Source organism: Lemur catta, chromosome 7 (genome assembly GCF_020740605.2).
Source record: "Lemur catta isolate mLemCat1 chromosome 7, mLemCat1.pri, whole genome shotgun sequence".
NCBI lineage: Eukaryota > Metazoa > Chordata > Mammalia > Primates > Lemuridae > Lemur > Lemur catta.
The window spans coordinates 60106289-60120835 of NC_059134.1; the positions used below are offsets into that span (position 1 = coordinate 60106289).

Genomic DNA, 14547 nt, shown 5'->3' on the forward strand with positions numbered 1-14547 from the left:
TTTATGAACTAGGATTTATATTTACACATACTTACTGATGAATCTGTTTTTGTTTGTATAAACGTATATAAGTGTGGGTATAGGATAAATGTTTATATAAGTGATAACAGGCTATATGATGGTTTTAGTTATGTAGCATATAGTGTTTCCGGAATTCTGTTTATGCAAATCTCTGTGTTCACTAGGCACTGCAGTAGAAACATAAGATCCAATGCCTGACCTCTAGGGACTTACAATCTTGTAAGGATTTGTCTGTGTTTAAGTTGGAGGTGTTTGTAATGTTGTAAAGGAAGAGTGACATTGGAGGGGCATATGAGGTGGAGGGGTTGAAGCACTGACTGGCTAGCATTAGGAATTGAAGAGGTGATGGATTTGTGATATTGGAATGTGATACTGTCAGTGTGCAGGGCACGTGGTGGTGTGAGGGAAGTTGAAGTCTTATGGTCCAGGAAGGGTCAGTATATCTCAGCTAACCTTCCTGGCAAATGGTCTCCCCAGATCCCAGCACTACAGGTACCTCTTGTTCAAATGAGATATTGATGGGGTCCCTGGAGAGGTGCAGAATGAGGAGATACTCACACTGGGAATCGTGTGAACCATGACAGACAAGTGATGGTGGGAAGGCAAGGGACGGGGTTTGAGAGGCCCTGCCTGGCCTGCCTGGCAATACCTGAGCACCAAAGTCTGAGGGACACTTGCTGATTACCTCCATTCTTCCTGCTGTTGGAGTTCACGCTATATAGACCCTGTCTTTCCTTTCCTCAGTGTTGATCTTCTCCTCCTGTCTCCCTCCCTTTTATGCATTTCCTTTGGTGCTGATTTTCTTTCTCTTTTTCCCTTGAGATGATTTTCTGGCTCCAGCCTCGGAAGAGTCATGGGATCGACTTCGCCTTACCTGCTCCCAACCCTTCACACGCCATCAGTCCTTTGGCCTGTCCTTTCTGCGGGTGCGTTCCTCTCTAGACTCCTTAGATGACCCAGTGATGGGTCTCTCAACCCCTGCGAGCTCTGGCCTGAGCCAGGTATGTATGATGGTGAAGCAAGAATTTAGTATTTTCACTCCCTTTTCAGGTTTCTGGATAAGAAGCTGGTGCTTGATGGAGGCTTGATTGGTGCTTGATGGAGGGACACACACACACACACACACACACACACACACACAGACAAGCATCAGTGGGCTTGATACCCTTTCTTACAGGTAGGAGAGAATTCCTCTCCTTCCCTCTCTCACACATGGAAGATGTGAGTGTGTGAGCCTTGAATACAGTGTACACAAGCTATTAGATCATTTGTTCTTTAGCCATAATGAAATTCTTTTTGAGTACAAATTTGACCTCATAGTTTATTTCTAGGTTCTTAGGAGGGCTGTGTCTTTCAGCATTTAAAAGTCCCATGGCTTCCTTGCAGTCCCTCAATCATTGTTGTTCCCTGACCCACTTGCCATGCAAAGTTATAGCCTTAGATATGTGGTCTGCAATTTCCTTTGTCCCCTTGCTTTTCTTCCTGTACAACACACATATATAGACGTACCTCAGAGATGTTCCAGGTTTGGTTCCAGACCACTGCAATAAAGTGAATCACACAAATTTTTTGGTTTCCCAATGCATATAAAAATTATGTTTATACTATACTGTAGTCTATTAATTGTGCAATAGCATTATGTCTAATATCTGTAAGACACCGTAAAGCAAAGCACAATAAAATGGGGTATGTCTGTACTCCTAAGAGAAGATGTATGGGTTTCTGGCCTTGAAGTTATGTCAGTTTACTTCCCATTTTCTCAGCCAGTTTTCTTTTTTTTTTTTTTTTTTTTAATGGAGACAGGGTCTTGCTCTGTTACCTGGGATAAAGTGCAGTGCCATTATCATAGCTTAGTGCAAACTCACACTCCTGGGCTCCTACAATCCTTCTACCTCAATCTCCCAAGTAGCTGAGACTACAGGCATGTACCACCATACATTGATAATTCCTTTTTTGTTTTGTAAAGACAAGGTCTCAAACTCCTGACTTCAAGCAATCCTCCCACCTGGGCCTCCCAAAGTGCTAGGATTACAGGCGTGAGCCACCGTGCCCAGCTCAGCCAATTTTCTAGTTACTTTTTCTTCTTGTTACCAAAAGCTCGGCCACTTGTTCTCAAGCCCTCATCAGAAGAATGAGAACAAGTGGTTTGAGGAGAAGGAAAGAGAAATTTTATTACTTTGCCAGCAAAAGAGGAGGATGGAAGCTCCTATCTGAAATGCCATCATCCTAATAATAAATAGAAATACAGAGCTTTTAAAGGATGGATTCTCAGCTTCAGGCAATTACCATTCAACTATAGTTGATGATTCTGATTGTCCCATCTCAGCTAAAGACAATCTCCTGACCTCCACCCAGGACCTCCTTTTATCAGGTCTGGGCTGAGCCATCTCCTTTAGCACAAATAACAAAAGACTTACCCTGCCCCTCCCAACCCCTGGCCTGAGGCAGGGATGCAGGTTTTAGTTCTCAAAAAGGAGTGGAGGATGTTTTAAAGAGAAAGAAAATATTTTTGCTGTTTTTTTTTTTTTTTCAGACCATTCCCTCTGTTACATATTCCCCACTATTAATATTTCCCTTCCATGTCTATGGGAGGAGGTGTTACTACTCTGTTACATTCTTAAGCCTATTCTGACTCCTCTCCTCCTGCTTTCTTGTCACTCATATCTCCATTTATCTTTCCAAGCCAGTTCCCTCCATCATATTTCACTTACAAATATGAATGTATAATCCCACAAAGCTCAAGTTAGAACTGTAGAGATGAAAAAAAACTTAGAGATCATCATGCCCCAACCATCTCATTTTACATCTCAGATAGGGAAACTTTTACATATTCAAAGTTGTACAATGAGTCAGAACAGAGCACAGACTAGAAATCAAGGCTCCTGTCATTACACCTTTCTCCTTCCTATGCACACAATACATTTCTTAGAAGCTTCAAACATCTGACATCCAAAGGAATTCCAATTCATAGGAGTGAACCTCACAATAGTCACTCCTGTTGAAGTTCTGAGAAAAAGAAGAGACAGCATCAGGAAGAGAAAAAAAGTAGATGCTTTTGTAGTGCAGCCTTAGGAGAGACCCAGAGAGCTGAGACAAAGTCAAGCTTGTTCTGAGATTTGTTCTTCCATTATGGAAAGGGCTACAAAAAAAAGTATTAATAAAAGGACCAAATGAAGGAGGGAGTTTGGTCTGCTCTATCAGGTTCCAATACTGTGGTGCTGAGAACTGACATACATGGAGCTAGCTCTCTGAGATCTTGCTAATTCAATAAAATGGAAACCTTGTCAGAATAGGGACCTGTCTGTCTTGTTCTGTAATACATTCCTGGCACCCAGAACAATGCCTAGAGCAAAGTAGGTTTTTAGTATAAATGTTGATTATATAAGTGACCTTTCAAAGGGGAGTTGTAGAGAGAGTCATCATAAAATTTATCATCGAAACTAAGACACTTTAAGGGCAAAAGAGAGTGCTATTAGTAATTACATTGAGACAAGAGACATAAAGCAGAACTGTCCCAGGCAAACCAGGACATATGGTCACCCTAGTTTTAGTATAAACAAGGGTTTCCCAGAGTCTTTTCCATTTTGGCCATATAATTACTCTGTACCTCGAGGACCATAGTGGGACAGAGAAGGAAGAAAGTCAGTAACTCCAGAGCTGTGTCAGAAAGGCATTGAATATCAACAGCAGTGTGAAACATACATGTTTCCACAGTAGACAGATGGTACATGGAAACAAATTGATGGCACTCAATTTTATAATTTGTCTGAAATGTCATAGGCTTCTTTCCTAATGTATCATTCTAATTGGCATATTACAATAAAAGCAGAACATAAGGGCTTTTAACCCTATGAAATAGGGTTATTATGATCATCAGTTTTCCAGTAAGGACACAGAAACACAGAGAAATTTAGTGGGGTATCCTGGGTCACACTGCCAGGTAAGTCTTAAGAGTAGATTTGGACCAAGGCCGTTTGACTCCAACTACCCTGTGCTCAGAAGCTCAATCCCTAATGATTCATCTCATTCAGAGTTAAGGTTAAATAAACAATCTCTACACACCCCTATAGATACCCTTGCTAGTAGTATTCACTCTGGCATTCATAAGGAAGGTAAAGAAAAAATGAAAACCCTGGAAAATTAAACAAAATATTTCAAAATTAATGTTAGGTCCAAGAAGAGATTGCAATGACAAATAGAAAATATTAAACAGTGAATGAGAATGAAAATACATTTCAAGCTTGCAGAGTGAGGCCAAAGCCATGCTTCGCAAGAAAGACCTTTACCTTTAAAAGAATCTGTGATGAGTCAGGCATGGTGGCTCGTGCCTGTAATCCTAGCACTTTGAGGGGCCAAGACAGGAGGATCACTTGAGGTCAGGAGTTCAAGACCAGCCTGAGCAAGAATGAAACCCTGTCTCTACAAAAAAAATGGAAAAATTAGCTGGCTGTGGTGGTATATGCCTGTAGCTACTTGGGAGGCTGGGGTAGGAGGATCCCTTGAGCCCAGGAGTGTGAGGTTGCAGTGAGCTATGATGACACCACTGCACTCTATCCTAGGGTAACAGAGCGAGACCCTGTCTCAAAAAAAAAAAAAAAAAAAATCTATGGTGGAATAGAAGAATAGAGCTAAAAATTAAAGAAAAAGAAATTTTAATGTAAGGGGGGAAAGGAAATTTGGGTAAATAAAAAAGGAAATAATCACAGATAAATTAAATTTTGTCAAAGTATTAAGAAACTGTAGCATATGACATAGGTAAAATCTTTATGCAGAAAAGATCTATTGGAAGATTATTGCACATAGATATTTCTGGAGCTAGAAGTAAGGAGTTTATAAAATGCCTGTGATAGATAGAGTGGCTAATGCCAGAGACGTGCTACCTACGTATGCATACATACATATATACACACACTTCTCTTTATAGATGTCTAAAAATGGTAGCTAAAATTGGTAGGTGAACAAAATTGTTCACAAATAAATCACACTGAAAATTAAACAATATTATTAAATAATATTTAGAAGAGAATAATGATAAATATCCCAGAAGAGTTCAATCGGTTCAAAGTAGGCCCTGGCACTGGATAGCAGTGCCCCCTAGTGGTAAATCTTGATATACCATATTTCTCTATTTTCTTCTTAGGGATCCTCTGATGTTCAGGAGTCTGGTCCCAGCCCCTGGTTGGCTAATCCTTCCATCCGGAGGACATTCTTCCCAGATCCCCAGACGTACGTAGCTGCCAGAGCGGAGGTCTCCCAGCCATTTCTCAGATCTTTCTCTCGGAAAAAAAGGCTACCAAGTCACTCTTGGCATACAAACCCAGCCTGGGTTTGCTGAATTCTTCACATACCCTAAGCCTAACCCTATCTGTATATCAAACCAGCTTTCTTATTTAGATGCCATTTACTTAGGTGAACAGAATGGGGTCTATGTCCTGAGTGAAACCACATACTCTGTTTCCCTGCAGGAACACCAAGAAAATTTCAGAGCTCAGGAACATATTAACGCAGCTGCAGCCAGGGGGTCTGGGGCGTTCAGCCCGCATGGTGCTTTCGGCTACCCTCCGGACACCAGCCAGCATGGCAAGCCTGAAGAACAACCATGCAGAACCAGGTACTAGTCGTCCAGATAGCACAGGTGAGGCCCCTGACCTGCTCCTGTCCCTAGCAATGACCTTTCTCTCTGAATGTACCACTGCTATACAGGGATGGCTTACAAGTAGGACTTCATGTGCTAGAAAAGACAGTTTTCATTATCTTGTTACCAGAAGGAAATCAAATATTATATTGTAATTGAAAAAGGGGAGCCTAGGAATCTAGGAAACAGGAATCCTTATTTCTTTGGGCCTCAATTCCCTCATCTTCAAAGTGAAGGAATTAAACCAAATAGTATCTAGTCCTCTTGCAGTATTAATGTTCTGTGATCGTCTCAGAAAGATCATTAAATCAAGGTTGTGGTACATGAAGTTTATTAGAAAAATAAAGTAGGGGAATAGTGTAGTTTTACCACAGAGAAAGAAAGGAATAAAAAATTTTAGAATTTTACTTTGCACTAGACATTGCTGGGCACTTTTACAGACTTTACCTACTTAATGTTCACAACAAACTTAGGAAGTACATATTGTTATCCTCATTTTACAAAAGAATCTGAGGTTCAGGGAGGTTAAATTTTCTGAGTCACACAGCTATAAGAGGCAGAGCCAGGATTTGAACCCTACAGCTCTTATTCTTTTTATTATTCTAGACAGTAAGAGAGAGGAAAACAGTAGGGTTTTCATTGAAAAGTTAAGAGAACAGGATGGTTCATTGTTTTATTAGGAAAATTTTTAAAAAGGAAAAGGTTTGTCTGCATTTCAAAGGACTAAACAAAATAGTGAAATAATGAGTATATCATTTCATTACAAAACTAGGGCATATTGGTTATTTCTTATAGCATAATAACTTGCCCCAAAACTTGGTAGCTTAAAACAACATGTATTATCTTAAAGTTTGTGATGGTTAGAAATCCAGGCATGGCTTAGCTGGGTCCTCTGGCTCTGGGTCTGTCATAAGGCTGCAGTCACCTCAAGACTCAACCAGAAAGGATCTGCTTCCTAGCTCAGTCACCTGGTTGTTGGTGAGATGCAGTTCCCCATGACAGTTGGACTGAGGCTTCCCTCAGCTCCTTTGCCACGAGAGAGTCTCCATGGAGCATCACATGGTATGGCAGCTTGTTTCATCAGAATGAGCAAACAAGAGAGCAAGGAAGCTTGCCAGCGAAAGAGAGAGCAAGAGCACTAGCAAGACAGAAGTCACAGCCTTTTGTAACCTAGTCACAAAAATGCCATCCTATCACTTTTACCAGATTCTGTTCCTTAGAAACAAGTTACCAAGTCCAGCCCACACTCAAGGGGAGGCATGAACACCAGGAGGCAACAACCATTTCAGAAGCTGTCTGCCACTTAAGGAAAGCTGTCTCATTTTAAGAGAAGGAGCACAGAAGGGAACTTAATCATTCTGGGGCATTATTACAGCCTGGGCACTGGAGCTATGAAGGCACTTTGAAATATATTAAATGCTGTACAAAGTGTTTCATAAATTCTGAATAAATAGACAGATGGTGGTTTTTTTTTATTAGCACTCATTTGATAGATATTTACTGAACATCTCTTATGTGCCAGGCGCTGTGCTATGTGCCAGGGATACCACAGTAAATAAAATAGCAATGCTCCTACCCTGATGGAAAAACACATGCCCATGTCACACAAATAAATTTAAAACTTAAAACTGTGGTAAGTACTTTCAAGGAAAAGCATAATGGAATGGCCTCATAGAAATTATTAATATCATTTCATCTAAGGCTTGCAGAGTAAGAAAGAATTAGCAAGGCAAAGAGGGTAGAAAGAATATTCTTAACAGAATGAAATACATGAAGGCCCTTTTGTTAATGAGCTGGATTTAATGAGCATTTCTAACACAGAGCCCAGAGCAGAGGAGCAAAACTCCAAGAACGATGTGGGCAGGATGAAAAGACAGAAAGTGCATGACCAAAGGTAAGTAGGTCAACATGAAAGACCCAAATCACCTCCCCAAACCTTACTGCCCTTATGTGACTGTCCTTCCTTCCTCCCCCACTCATTTTTTTTTAATTTTTTGAGACAGGGTCTTGCTGTCTCACCTGGGCTAGAGTGCAATGGCTTCATCACAGCTCACTACAGCCTCAAACTCCCAGGTTTAAGCGTTCCTCCCACCTCAGCCTCCCGAGTAGCTAGGACAACAGGCACACACCACCACACCTGGCTAATTTTTCTATTTTTTATAGAGGTGGGGGGAGGGGTCTCACTATATTTCCCAGACTGGTCTCAAAATACTGGCCTCAAATGATCCTCCCACCTTGGCCTCCCAAAACACTGAGATTATTGTCATGAGCCATTGTGCCAGCCTCTTTTTTTTTTTTTTTTTTTAAGAGATAGGGTTTCACTATGTCTCTGAGGCTGGTCTCAAATGATCATCCTATCTCAACCTCCCAAGAAGCTGGAACTATAGGCACGACCCACTGCATCAGGCTCCCTGCTCTTGGCTTCAGTTAGGTCAGAGAGTATCCTTGTGTCTGAGTCTTGATCTCTTAGTGTCTGCACGTAAGGGTAGTGGAGAAAAGGTACCCTTGTCCACATGTTGTCAGGTTTGGCTCTAGGCAAGGAGGCAGCCTGTAGTGAACCAGAATCTGGAGATGAGTACACTGCATCTTGTGGACTTCATCAACATTAAATATTTTTAGCTTCAAAGGATACTTTTAAGAAAGTAAAAAGACAACCCATAAAATATGGGAGAAAATATTTACATATCATATATTTAATACGGTTCTTACATCTGGACTACATAAAGAACCTTTACAAGTCAACAATAAAAAGATAACCTAATTTTAAAAATGGACAAAGGATCTGAATAGAGTTGTCTCCAAGGAATATATGCAAATGGCCAATAAGCACATAAAAAGATGCTCAAGCCGGATGTGATAGCTCACCCCTGTAATCCCAGCACTTTGGGAGGCTGAGATAAGAGGATTTCTTGAAGTCAAGAGTTCGAAACCAGCGTAGGCAATAGCAAGACCTCATCTCTACAAAAAAATGAAGAAAAAAAAAAATTTCATGGGCGTGGTGAGGCACACCTATAGTCCCACCTACTCCAGAAGCTGAGATAGGAGAATCATGTGAGCTCAGGAGTTTGAGGTTACTGTGAGCTATGATGATACCACTACACTGTAGCCTAGGCAACAGAACAAGATCCCGTCTCCAAAATAAAAAAAAATAGATGCTCAATATGGTTAGTCATTAGGGAAATGCAAATCGAAACCACAGTGATCACTTCACTCGCACTAGGATGGCTATAATCAAAAAGATGGACAATAACAAGTGTTGGCAAAGATATGGAGAAATTGGAACCCTCATACATTGCCAGTGGGAATGTTAAATAGTGCAGCTGCCTTGGAAAACAGTTTGGCAGTTCCTCAAAAACCTAAACACAGAGTAATCATATGACCCAGCAATTCTACTCCTAGGTAAATACCCCAAAGAATTTATAACAGGTGTTCACAAAAAAAGACTTATAAACAAACATTCATAGCAGCATTATTCATAATAGCCAAGTGTTTATCAACTGATGAATGGTTAAACAAAATGTGGTATACCTGAACCATGGAATATTATTCAGCCATATAAAAGGAATATAGTACTGACACCTGTTACAGCATGGATGAACCTTAAGAACATTATGCTAAGTATAAAAAGTCAGTCACAAAAGACCACATATTGTATGATCTCACTTATATGGAATGTCCAGAATAGGGAAATACATAGAAACAGAAAGTAGATTAGAGATTACCAGTGTCTGGGTCAGAGGAAAGAGGAGTGACTGCTGATGGGTTCAGGGTTTCTTTTAGGGGTAATAAAAATGTTCTAGATGAGATAGTTGTGGTTATACAACCTTGTGAATATACTAAAACCACTGACTGTACACTTTAAAAGGGAGAATTTCATGGTATGTGCATTATATTAATATTTTAATAAAAATAAAAAACCTGAGGCTCTGTTCTCAGATGTTCAAGAGTTAAATGGCTTCCCTCAAGTCTTGTATATCAAATGGGAAAACCAGGACGCCAATCCAGGGTTTCTAGGTACATATCAACTATTCTATTTATTTTTGCCCTGATTCTAGGCTCCTTCAGCCTTTACAGCCTCCTACTCATAGCTGGTCTTTAACTGTTCTTTCTCACAGGCCTCCATCCAACTCTAACTCTCAGCCAGACAGGAGGGGGACAGCAAGGACATGGCAAAGAAAACACCACCGACCCCGGGCCCAAAGCAGTGGTGGCCAGTATAGTGGCCAGTGCCCCATCTGTGCTGGTAAGATGCTTGGGCACAGGGAGCTGTTATGGGGCAACCAGGCATTCCTTGAGGGAGGAATGGGACATCTGGGGGTACTGCCAAGAGCATTTGGATTTGGACTCCTAGTCTCTGTGATCTCCACAGCTCCCGGGTATGTAACTATGCTTTTAGTCAAGTGTAATTCAAGACAAGTCTATATTGAGCCCCTGCTCATTGTGTTTGCTGAGCTGAGGGAGGGACACGGGGCCTGCCCTAAGGATAAGCATGAAACCAAATAATATAAAACACCATCGGAGAGGGCCTAGAGTTTCCTTCATAACTTCTTCCTCCATGTCCAAACTCTACTTACTCTTTTTTTTTTTTTTTTTTTTTGAGACAGAGTCTCACTCTGTTGCCCAGGCTAGAGTGAGTGCCGTGGCGTCAGCCTAGCTCACAGCAACCTCAAACTCCAGGGCTTAAGCGATCCTACTGCCTCAGCCTCTCAAGTAGCTGGGACTACAGCCATGCACCACCATGCCCGGCTAATTTTTTCTATATATATTTTTAGTTGTCCAGATAATTTCTTTCTATTTTTAGTAGAGATGGGGTCTCACTCAGGCTGGTCTCAAACTCCTGACCTCGAGTGATCCACCCACCTCAGCCTCCCAGAGTGCTAGGGTTACAGGCATGAGCCACTGCGCCTGGCCCCAAACTCTACTTACTCTTTAAGTCTCTGTTCAAATGGTACTTCTTTGCCAAGTCTTCTCTGATCTACCCAGATAATCTCTCCTGACTGAGCTTCTGCAGCATTCTCTGATTCCCTTGGGCTTAGCTTTTCTCACCTCTGCTTTGTATCACTGTTATTTGTGTTCATAGTTTATCTTTACCAGGGAACTCCACATTCCATAAGGACAAGCCTGGGTTTGTAACCCTCAGCTCCCAGCATACTGTTAGGCACATAACAAACACTCAATAAATGTTTGATGGATACATCACAGTGTCTCTCAGGTGTGAAATATTCAACCATGGTAAATTTCCTGCAAAAATAGCTGCATTTTGGCAGCAGAAATACCCTTCAGAGTTCTTGGGGTGGGATCCTGCCTGGGAGCAGGCTCAGTTTTGTTTACCTCCTTCTCTCCCCTAGGCTTCTTCAGCATTGAGAGTCTTCCCCTGCACGCTGCCACTTGTGGAGAGACCTCCTCATTGCCATATTCGTCCCTGTCTTCCCCAGAAAGTTCTCCACCCATTTCCTGGGTCCAGTGCCCTATCTGCCAGTTGCAGTTCTCAGCAAGAGAAGTAGAAGAACATGCCAGCGTGTGTGGGGAGGTCCCTCAGGCATGAGCCATGAGGTCCTGTGGTTTGGGCCCCCACCTTGTGTGACTAAGACTGAGGAGTGGATCTCTTGATAGTTCAGAAGGGCTGATGAGGCCAAGCCTTCCTCCTTTCCCTCCACTCATTCCCTCAGGACTCTGCCTGAGGGCACCTCTGCACCCAGCCTGATTTCCCATGCCCAGTTGTCAAGGCTTCTGTGACCATGGCATCCAGTTCTCCTGAGGACAGCTCTGTTCTTTTCCCCCTTGGAACTTCTGTGCTTGGGACACTATGCAGAACATCTTCCTGTGTACGAGTGATACACATCCTTGTGACCATTTTCCTGAAAGGAAAACTGAGGCCCAGTGAAAGGAAAAACATTGCCTGACAGGTAGATCCTTTGGTGTACTGGGAATGTGAGAGTGGGTTTTGAGCATGAGACTGACATCCAGCATCCTGTGAACTTAACTCTTAGTATCCTTTGTGGGTTCCTTTCCCAGGTATAGTCAGGTAATGGTGCTGCTCTGTGACTTTAAACAAGTTATTTATCTTGGGGCCCAGAATTACCCTTCACTAACTGAGACAGAAAAATCCCCCATCCTCCCATACACAGAGCTATTATAGGGAACTGATGGGTTAATGACTAAGGAATGGTTCTAGGCTTAGCTGTGGAATCTTAGGCAAATCCTGTTTCCCATCTGCACATTGAGGTAGCTGGACCAGAGGATCTCAAAGTCCCTTCAAGCTGTGACATTCCAAATTCTATTCCCACCTTCTTTGAGCAAATATGCCTCTCTCCCCTTTCCCAGAAGATTTCTTTGTGTGGCACTAACATAAGTTCCCCTGGTCCCCAGGGTACAGGGCAGAGGGGGAGCAGCTGGTCCTGCAAAAGGAGGGCCCAGGGCGGGGTTTTGAGTGTGTAAGAAAGAGAATGCTGGGCGCAGTCAGGGGAGCAGACAGCAGGAATTCAGTCTGTCGGTCCCTGCCAGCATAGGTGGGCGCAGCCATGGACCCCCTCACGGTAAGAGGCCTTCTACTCCCTTACCTTGCCCCATCTTGGGCCCATTTCTAGCTATGAATAAAACAGTAGATTGGCCCAGAGGGGTGGCAGGGGCATCCTAGCTGCCACGCAGCTGGTAGACATCTCTGGGTGGGAAAAGAACCCCTGGAGCCCTGAGCCTGGGCCCAGAAGAGAAGAGCAGTGAGGATGGGGCTGGGCCTGGCAGAGAAGAAGGACAAGGCAGTGGTGAGGGGCAGAAGTGCCCTCCAAGGCAGCGGAGGGCAAAGCTGGGGGCTTGGTGGAAGAGGAGCACGTTGGGATCCTCCTGGAGTCCTGGTCAGCGCTGAGGGGGCTGGGGAAGGCCCAGTTCAAAGACCCTCCTGTGTGGGCATGTCTGGACCTGCCCTTCGCAGAGGCTCTGGGACTTTCAGAGGGATGAGCGCTGGGAGATGAAGTCAGCAAGATGGGCGCTGGTCCTGGACGGACCCTTTGTGCCGGCATGTGGGGTTAGGCTCCCTGTGCAGCCCGCCACCTGCTCTAACCTACCCTTTCTCAGGACACCCACACGTGGCCCCACCACCATGTGTGCGGGTTCTTGTGAGGGTAGGAGAGCTGAGGAAGGAGCTCCCAGTCACACCCAGTCCTGGCACTTTCCTAACCTGAGAATCTACGCAATAAAATGGTGAATAAGACAATTTCTGCCAATATGTGTTTGGGACAAGGAAAAATATAATGGTGCCTGGGTACAGAGGGTTAGGGCTAGAAGCAAAAGGGTGAGGGAGGCCCCAAAACGAAGGAAGTTGGAAACTCAAGGTTCCACCTCTCCACTCCTTCATCCAGCCACAGCCTAACTGGACTGAAATCGTGAACAAAAAGCTCAAGTTCCCACCTCCACTCCTGGGTGCCATCCAGGAGGGCCGACTGGGTCTCGTGCAGCAGCTGCTGGAATCAGGGGGTGAGGCCACGAGCAGCGGGTCAGGCGGGCCCCTGCGGAATGTGGAGGAGGCTGAGGACCGCTCCTGGAGGGAAGCTCTCAACCTGGCCATCCGCCTGGGCCACGAGGCCATCACTGATGTGCTGTTGGCCAATGTCAAGTTTGACTTCCGACAGATCCATGAGGCCCTGCTAGTGGCGGTGGACACAAACCAGCCAGCAGCAGTGCGTCGCCTACTGGCCCGGCTGGAACGGGAGAAGGGTCGCAAAGTAGACACTAGGTCTTTCTCATTGGCTTTCTTTGACTCATCGATTGATGGTTCCCGCTTTGCACCCGGTGTCACTCCACTCACCCTGGCCTGCCAGAAGGACTTGTATGAGATCGCACAGCTGCTCATGGACCAGGGCCACACCATTGCCCGGCCCCACCCAGTCTCCTGTGCCTGCCTTGAGTGCAGCAACGCCCGCCGCTATGACCTGCTGAAGTTCTCCCTGTCCCGCATCAACACCTACCGTGGCATTGCCAGCAGGGCCCACCTCTCGCTAGCCAGTGAGGATGCAATGCTGGCTGCCTTCCAGCTCAGCCGCGAGCTCAGGCGCCTTGCACGCAAGGAACCTGAGTTTAAGGTCGGTTTCTCATCCTTCCCCCTGCCCTTGCTGCCCTGCATTTGTTGCTCTGTTGGAGCATGGTTGGGGCTATGCTGGGTGTTCTGGGAAGTAGGAAGCAACAGAAAGAGGATGAGGCCCAGTCTCTGTTCTAAGAAATCTCTGTTTTGATGACAAGGAGTTACAGAATCCCACTCTGAGGGGATTTCATTCTAATAGCAGAGAGCAGTCACTCTAGAGGCACCTGGTCTTATGAGGAGGGCACAACCCCACCCTAGGTGAGCCCTGGGTCTGTCTGAGGGAGGAGAGAGAACATAGATAAACAGAAAAGCTGGGCAGGTGTGGTGGCTCACACCTGTAATCTCAGCCCTTTGGGAGGCCAAGGTGGGAACACTGCTTGAGGCCAGGAGTTCAAGACCAGCCTGAGCAACATAGCAAGACTGTCTTTTCCAGGCCGGGCACGGTGGCTCACGCCTGTAATCCTAGCACTCTGGGAGGCCGAGGCGGGTGGATCGTTTGAGCTCAGGAGTTCAAGACCAGCCTGAGCAAGAGCAAGATGTCTCTACTAAAAATAGAAAGAAATGATCTGGACAGCTAAAATTATATATATAGAAAAAAATTAGCCGGGCATGGTGGCGCATGCCTGTAGTCCCTGCTACTCGGGAGGCTGAGGCAGAAGGATTGCTTAAGCCCCAGAGTTTGAGGTTTCTGTGAGCTTGACGCCACAGTACTCTAGCCCGGGCAACAGAGTGAGACTGTGTCTCAAAAAAATAAAAAATAAAAAGAGTGTCTTTTCCAAAAATTTGAAAAATTACTCAGGCATGGTGGTGTGCAACC

At 44.4% G+C, this 14547-nt stretch overlaps 1 protein-coding gene across 1 annotated transcript in view; it reads left to right on the forward strand.

Annotated features, from left to right (window-relative positions):
* The window catches only part of XNDC1N (XRCC1 N-terminal domain containing 1, N-terminal like), a 39563-nt gene that overhangs the window by 8596 nt on the left and 16420 nt on the right, over window positions 1-14547 (forward strand). Inside the window, 8 exon segments of the mRNA XM_045555576.1 lie at window positions 844-1022; window positions 5162-5247; window positions 5487-5656; window positions 7478-7550; window positions 9772-9899; window positions 11005-11119; window positions 11981-12026; window positions 13012-13731. Coding sequence (XP_045411532.1) covers window positions 844-1022; window positions 5162-5247; window positions 5487-5656; window positions 7478-7550; window positions 9772-9899; window positions 11005-11119; window positions 11981-12026; window positions 13012-13731 — 1517 coding nt within the window.